Source organism: Arachis hypogaea, chromosome 8, assembly GCF_003086295.3.
Source record: "Arachis hypogaea cultivar Tifrunner chromosome 8, arahy.Tifrunner.gnm2.J5K5, whole genome shotgun sequence".
In the NCBI taxonomy this organism is placed as follows: domain Eukaryota; kingdom Viridiplantae; phylum Streptophyta; class Magnoliopsida; order Fabales; family Fabaceae; genus Arachis; species Arachis hypogaea.
In genome coordinates this window covers 15,873,603-15,882,001 of record NC_092043.1, presented here as the reverse complement: position 1 = coordinate 15,882,001, position 8,399 = coordinate 15,873,603, and the positions used below count along the sequence as shown (strand labels likewise).

At 35.1% G+C, this 8,399-nt stretch overlaps 1 protein-coding gene and 1 long non-coding RNA gene across 2 annotated transcripts; one reads left to right on the top strand and one right to left on the bottom strand.

Annotated features, from left to right (window-relative positions):
- Nucleotides 1-857: 857 nt before the first annotated feature.
- Nucleotides 858-1,695, top strand: LOC140174583 (uncharacterized). Its single transcript, XR_011864316.1, has 2 exons — nt 858-1,033; nt 1,257-1,695. It is a non-coding gene; the product is annotated as an uncharacterized lncRNA (long non-coding RNA).
- A 2,404-nt stretch (nt 1,696-4,099) lies between these two features.
- LOC112706299 (receptor-like protein kinase 7) lies at nt 4,100-7,712 on the bottom strand. The gene is made up of 2 exons (XM_025757535.2): nt 4,927-7,712; nt 4,100-4,839 (listed from the first exon to the last, which is right to left on the bottom strand). Exons 1-2 carry the CDS (start codon nt 7,520-7,522, stop codon nt 4,460-4,462), a joined length of 2,976 nt encoding a protein of 991 aa, XP_025613320.1. The 5' UTR covers nt 7,523-7,712; the 3' UTR covers nt 4,100-4,459.
- Nucleotides 7,713-8,399: the final 687 nt, after the last annotated feature.

The following is an 8,399-nucleotide window of genomic DNA, read 5'->3' as shown; positions in this document are numbered from 1 at the left end:
CGAAACCAACGACCCATATCTCGACTACAACTGCAACGTTCACAAAGAGATAAGCAAAGAAACCGCACTATGACCATAACCACCCAATAATCTCGGCTAAACCCGAGATTCACTACAACAGACCCGTAAACAAACTCAACAATGAAATCTATAAGACCGAGGGCCACTAAGTAAAGGATACATCAAAAAACAATACATATATACTCATAAGTAATCTTTATATTCATCTTGAAAAAATATCTTCCACCAACTTGAGCGTCGAAGTCCTTTTTGTAGGTACCCCGCTCGGGTCATGTTCAAGCAAGGCACCCCTCATTTCGGACACACCTCACCAAAGTCTCTACCCGGAGTTTGGAGCATAGCTCGGAGAAGAGTGACCTTGCACGAACAGTAATATATTTGGAATCATATCGACATACTAAGCAAAAAATGCTCAATGTTTACTGCTTTCATTAGACTACCAATAATAAAATTTAGTGTAGTATATTTTTTTGGTTCAGTGTGGGCCAAAACCCAATCCACACAAACAAAAACATGAAACCAAATCATTCCATCTACACACGACTAAATCTTTAAAGTGATTTTTTATATTCGATTTGTGCATCAATTGTATTTTTGAATTTTTAATTTCACCATTTTGGATTTTGAAATTAAATTCCGAACTCCATAATATTCCTTAATCCTTAGGTTCATTTCCGTCAGCAGTTGAGATGATGAATTGGCACAACCACAACTATGCTAGATGTGCCATACGACGTCGTTTAGAGTATTGGTACTTAATGAGACAAAAACGTTACCATTTTACATAAATGAAAAAAACAAAACATTGGAGACCTATGTATTTTGATTGTTTATAATTCTTCTTCTTTTTTTCTCCAACACTCAACATTTCGTCTTTGTCTTCTTCTCATAACAGTGAAGGCTTGTGGTGGTGTGGTTTGCAAGTTTGACAATTTTGTGGAACGCTAGTGTCATCGTTGAATTCGTTGTGTCCGTGCAAAAAAGAGGAAGCACCATTATTGTTGTCATCGAGGTCAGTATATAGTATAGTTTTTTTTTTTTAGTTAATTTTCTTTTTGAATGTGGTTGGGATATTTACATTGTTATTGAAGGTTTAGCGTTTCAAATGTTTTTCTATTAGGGTGGAATTTTAAAAATGCTTTAATCTTTGCATTAAACATGATATGCAAAATGTTGAATTTCCGTTTTAGTCATGGTTATTAAATTAAGTTGTACAATCTTTATTTTTAATGTAGATAAAAATTTTACTTAATATCATATCCCTAACCACCTAAGGATGGGGCGGCATCTACAGCCACACCAATCTGGTACCTTCCTAGACCTGGTTCGCGTTGATGTTCTTGTCCAATTTCTGGTTGAAGGCGAGTAGTTCGAGCTCTCTGTTGTGTGACTACTCCTCCCCCAAATCATTTGGTATACTTCTGCAAAAAGTTTGATAACGACCAATACTAGAGTTGGAAAAAAAATAAGAAAAATAGCAAAAAGATGGAAGTAACAGAGTAGAAGATGTAGAGGTACAAGAAGATGGGATAGGTTTATAAATGCAAACTGGAATTATTATGGAACATCATCACCATATTTTCACGTTATCTAGCCATTATTAATGCTAGAGTGGCAGTGGCTACGCCAGCTCAGCTAAGTCATGCCAAAAATGAATCTAAAATTTTTTATGAAGTCTAAAGTTTAATTTTGAGGTCTAAACTAGTGCAATTGAAAATTCAAAAATATAATTAATATACAAATCGATTTAAGAGACCACTTTAGAAATTTAATCCACATAATTAAATGAACCCAACAAAACATCCTCTCATTTGAAATAACTCCAACCTAAATATCTAATAACAACAAATGCCTTAACTACTCTATGCTACTAAGGTGAAACAGAACTCTAATGATTAATGAAGATCTATTGATAGGAGAAAAAAAAAGTATTTAACCTCTCTAAATCTTGACTCATAGTATTATATCTCGTAAACTTTTAATACTTAGTTAAATTTATCGATCTCTTATCTATCAATTTATATATATTTTTATTGATAATACTAAAAAGACAAAAACAAAAACTCAAACTTATCTTATTTAGTATTTTTAATTGTAATAATAATTAATAAATATTAAATAAAATAAATTTAAATTATTTTGACGGTATTTTTCCTCCCAAATATTATTATATTTTTATTTATTTGTTTATTTTTGTATTACACTACATACTCACACACGCATACTCTCCTATGGATTTCTATATTCTATTTCCTGAGTTGACCCATGTTTCGGATCATGTTACAATTTAGAATAATTACAATTACTTGATCAACCTAAGTCTCGTTGCAAATATTTTTTTTGTTTAAACAGATTAATGGACTTATTATTTGACCAACCTATATTAGTAATCAAGTTGTTGTTTTGTGTTTTTTTTTTTTTACAAATTTGTTTGTCGTTCTAGGCTTTTGTTTATTTTGGACTTGCCTTTAGGTTTGCTAAATGGACAATGTAGAGGTAGGCCTACGCATTTATTATTGGCCATACTGAATACTAGTTTGGTTTTAGATATTTTATTCAGTTCACATGTGAAAAGAGAGGCAAATCATGATGTAGATTATGCCTTCACTAAGAAAAAAGTTTTGCATCTATTCTTCCAAAAAAAAATTTTGCAACTAGGGTTTGACAAAAACATTAAAAATTATCACAACTTGGAATTTTGTAGTTTCATAAGCCATAAGCAATTAAGCTTATCAAAAGCCTTTTTTTTTTCTCGCAGTATCCCAGTATCTCCTACTCCTGACAAGGACTAATCTATTGCAGTACTAAACTCCATTTAAGGGTTTGCTGCTGGGCAATGGATTATTGCATACACAAGACGGAATTCGAACATAGCCTATTATTCTTGTTTAAACTGAAATTTTTTTATACTTTAATACATTTTTTTATCAAATAAAAAGTGCGTATAAATGTGAAATACCATTTTTTAATATAAGACTTTTGACTTTTGTGAAAATAATTATAACAGAAACTCAAACGGATAACCAAACGAATAGGAAAACGAGAGAGAAAGATAATTTATTTCAATTCGGCAACCTAAACAATAAGGATTATGATTTCTTCTGATTTCAGATTGTTTCAATTTTTTTTATATAGTCAACACGAAATTCTTTCTTGTTTTGAGAATGGAAATTAAAAAAAAAAAGGTGATACAATCGGCTTCAAGCAAATGAAACCACCGCAGCTTAAGCACATTTCAATCAATTCTTTTAAAAAATTAATAGAAGTTTCATTTATGAATTAATTTTAATATGACAGCGTTTACACCTAATATGAATTGAATATTATCGCTCAACAACTCTATCTAATAGTTTTAGACATTGCATTCGAACTTTTCTTTCTTTAAGGTTTTTCTAAGAAGAATTTATTTCTTTATAATTAATGTCTACCTCCTATAGAAACAACAAAGTAGACAATTAATAAGTACAAATTGAGGTCGATTTTTAGCTGTAACATTTCTTACTTCATACAGGTGCATGTGATAGTGACAGCCACAACTATACAACGATAATAGATAATATAAAATACACATCACAACATTACATTCAATAATTTAGAGATGCATGCATATGGTGGATTAGTCCTTTGACATTTTTATTGAGCGCATGTTAAAAGATTTCAATCATCAAAAAGTTCTTTTACTCCTTTTTGAGATGTTATCCTAATCACAACTCACTATAGTCTTGTATTATTGTTATTTTTTGTTTGGACTTCTATTCTAGGTTGGACAAAACATCATCTAATTGTTTCAAATTACTAGTACATATTTGATTTATAATTGGGTTTAGATAATGATAAAATTTCTAATGGCAAAAATTTTAAGGTTTTATTCCATTATTTCAATATAAAAATTTGCAAGCTAAAGCTAAAATATTGTATGAAGTTTCAAAAGTAATGGATGAAAAGGTTCCCATCTTAAAAAGTTAAAAAGGAGAATGATTTTGGATTAGTCAAAAACCATCATATGTATGATACATTGGGAATAGAAAATCTCAATTATTTGAACGATAGCATATATGGTTCATTCCCATGAAAAAAATAAAAATAAAGGAGCTTGCTTTTTTTATTACAAGTATTTGGAGGTGACCCCTTACTAAGATTTTCATCCATAATACAGTTTAAAAATACATGTTAAGGAAGTTCTAACTAATATATTTTACATACTATCTCCTAGGAAAATTTACATTATCATCTAATTAGTGGTTTTAATTCTCTTTCATGAACTAAAATTCTTCAACCTTTTGTATCTTGGCATGGATGATACTCTTCTGAGAAATTTTATTATTAGTAAAAGATAGTTTTTATACTCATTATTGCAACTCATCCTAATAAACTCACTAATATTTTAAACCAACTAAAACTTCTCAGAAGAGTTACAAAAATGAGTACAAAAACTATTCTATTTGGCATTGGTTCTGATTTTGTTTTGAGTGCCATCTTTGTTTATGACAATTCCAACCAATTTACATGGCTCCGCATCTTCAAGCATTTGAACCACTGTTCTCATGGTAGGCCTCATAGCTGGAAGAGTTGCTGTGCATATAACTGCAGTTCTTAACACTTTGCAAGCTTCTTCTTTATACATCTCTGGAATTCTTGCATCCACAACACTCCCGAACATTTCTTTGTTCTGTGCTTTACTATGGACCCAGCTTACTATGTCTTTGTTTTCACCAAATTCTGCTTCAATTGGCCTTTTACCTGTCACTAGCTCCATCAATACAACTCCAAAACTGTACACATCACTCTTCTCATTCACCTTATAAGTGTAGCCATATTCTGCACTTATTTAAAACATAAAAAATATTAACAAATATTTATAATTAATAGATAGAAAGAAGAACACGAAATTATGAACTAACTAACCAGGAGCAATATAACCATGTGTTCCAGCAATGACTTGAGTAGAATCCTTTGCAACGTTAGCTTGAACAATCTTAGCCAAACCAAAATCTGCAATCCGAGGCTTCAAGAACTCATCAAGCAAGATGTTACTGGACTTAACATCCCGATGAATAACAGGCCTCTCACATGAGTGATGCAAGTACTCCAAGCCCTTGGCCGAGCCAACCGCAATCTCATACCTTATCTCCCAATCAAGCTCCATCTTCCCACCGGTGTGCAACTTATCCCACAAGCTTCCATTAGGCAAATACTCATACACCAAAAGACTAGAATCCTCACTTGTTATGCTACAATACAGCTTCACCACATTCACATGCCTTATCGAGCTCAATGCCTGCACCTCTGCATCAAACTCCTTCGACTTCCTAGTGCGCTTTCCGGCCAGCATGGGCGTTCCACTGCCACTACCAGTACTCCAGGATCTCGACTTCTTCGTCCTCCAATCAACATCGGTATTCCATATATGCTTTACAGCGAGCTCTTTTCCATTGGACAATATCACCCTGTAAACATTACCTGAACCTCCTTTTCCAATGAGATTCTCTTGCTTGATCGAATCAAGAATCTCGTTTTCGGTGAAGCTTAGAACATGGAAGGATTTTACGTCCCATGAATACTCCTCTTTAAGAGAACGCTCTCCTCCTCCACATTTCACGTTCTTCTTGTTCTTCTTCTTCAAGTAAAGCGCCAAACAGAGCATAACTACAACCAACCCAATTGGAATGCAAACCACAAGAGTACGTAGACCTTTTGACATGCCAGAATCCTTAGAGCACCGAGGGAATGAACCGATCAAGTCAACACTGCAGAGTCCAGGGTTTCCGGCGAGGCTACCATTGTAAGCTTGAATGGTAAGAGCCTGAGGAATTTCCCCGGTCAACCTATTCTCCGACAAGTCAAAGAGGCTCAATCTCAGCAACGCCAAACTTTCCGGAATCTCGCCGGACAGTTGATTCCTAGACATGTTAAGCGAGTTCAGAGCCGGTAAAGATCCTAACGAAGAAGGAATCTTGCCGGAGAGCGAGTTCATCGATAAATCTACGTCGTTTAGCGTAGTACAAGAACCTATAGACTTAGGTATCGATCCAGTTAACTCGTTCTTCTGTAAATAAAGGCTTCCGAGTTGTTTCAATTCTCCAATTGAATCTGGAATCTCACCAGAAACTTGATTCTCGCTGAGATCAATAGTGACTAACAAACTCGCTTCCGAAATCTCTTTTGGTATCTGACCGGATAACCGATTCTTCCGGGCGTATATCTGAGCCAGTTTCTTAGCGCTCTTGATGTCAGAGGTAACCGAACCTTCTAGATTGTTGAGTTCAATATCTATGATATCTACGTTCGGAAGACCCCAAATTCCTCCCGGTACGGAACCGGAGAGCGAGTTGTTACTGACTCTGAAGCGGTTAAGAGTGTTACAGGAAGCGTAGGTTTCCGGTATTGATCCGGTGAGCTTGTTCTGAAGCACTAACAGAGCAGTCATTTTCCCCTTCTTGCACATGTCAGGTGGAATCGGACCCGAAAGCATGTTCTCCGAAACATCCACGAAATCGAATTCCGTCCAAGAACCCAGTCTCTGAGGGATTTCACCAATTAATTTGTTTCTATACAGAGATAATGCCTTGAGGCTCTTGAATTCGCCGATCTCTTTCGGAATCTCACCGCCGAAACCGTTTTCGAAGAGCTGAAACGAAACGAGATTGGTTAAGAACTTCACCTCGGTGAGATCGCCTTCCAGTTTGTTCATTGAACCGTCAAAGTAGTTTAGTCCCGTAAGGTTGCGAAAACCGAAGGGAAGCTTTCCGCTTAGGGAATTATTGTAGAACGTCAGCTGCCACAGCTTCTTCAGATTAACGATCTCGCCGGGAAGCTCTCCGGTGACGAAGTTATCGGAGAATTCCAGTTCCGTAAGCTCCGTAAGGTTGCCGATTCCGACTGGAATTTTCCCTCCAAGTGAACAATTCGAAAGGTAGAGCCAGTTCAGTTTCTTGAGACTAACAACTTCTTTCGGAAATGGCGTGAGATCGAAGGGGTTATCACCAACGCTTAACTGTAACAGAGAATCCGTCATGTTCAACAGTGACTGCCATGGAAAAGTTCCGGAGAAACCGCTCTGGTTCAAGAACAGGTACTGCAGTTTGTTTAACGGTGAGATGTCAGGGAACGTTCCGTAGAAGTTGTTGTTCCCAAGGTCCAAGAACTTGAGCCCGGTGCAGTTTCTGATGTCGTCGGAGATTTTTCCATGGAGAGAGTTGAAACCGAGCTCGAGAGTCTGGAGAGACTGGATGCGGCAGAGATTGTGAAAATCAAGAACGCCGGTGAGGGAACGGTTGGAGAGGTTGATTCCGGTAACGGAATTGGAAGCGTCACACGTAACGCCGTTGAAGGCGCAAACGGAGTTGTCAGGGGTCCATGAGAGGAAGGCGTTGGGGTTTGGTGATTGAAGGGTTGACTTAAAGTCGAGGAGGAGTTGACGATCGTCAGAATTAACGGCGAGGATTAATGAGGAAACGAAGAGAAGGAGAAGAGTGTGGTGGGAAGAAGGGGCGGGAAGCATGTTGACGTAAGTGTATGAGGGAGAATGGAAGGGAAGGAATGAAGAAGGTTGTGATTAGGTGTCTTGAAACGTAAGAAAGTGATAAGGGAGTTACATATAATATAAGAAAGAAGGAACAAAGTGGAACCTCGTGGGAATGGAGGGGATAGTGGGGAGTGACTTATATGATGATAATGCCAAAATTGCCAATGCAGCAATCCTCAACACTACTGGCTGTAGTAAATCCCCCACCACCTAGTGAAAAGTGAAAACAGGTTTTGTCATTTACTTATTTCCCATTAATTTTGGATGATGCATGAACGTGGACGTCGTTCATTGTTGATATTTTTTCCTCATCTTTAAATACTTATTATTAAATAAAAATAGAGAAATACTATTTGTACACTAAAATCAGCCATCAATATATTTGTGTATAAATATATGTGTAGTTTCATTTATTTTCAATATGTATTTATATTTTAATATGTATTTTATAATATTGGCTAACTTTAATGGATGATTTTGATGTACATGTAGTATAATTATATTTTTTATTAAGAGTTTAATTTTGATACACAAAAAATAAAAAATAATTATTTTTACTGATATGATATTACGTAATTAAATGCATGTGTAAATTAGATTAATTATATTTCTTAAAAAAAATAGGTTAATCATATTTCTTGAAAAAGTTTCAAATGAGTTACAGGTATGTTTTTTACTAAGGAAATAAAAAATTAATGTTTATAACTAATTATTTTATTTATTATTTTTAATAGTAATTTATTTTTTAAAAAGCACTGCACTATCTGCTTTACCTAGAACACATTTGTATTTATCATGGTTTATGTATGATTTGATTTAGTTTTTTTTTTTTTTTTTTACAAATATTTATTGT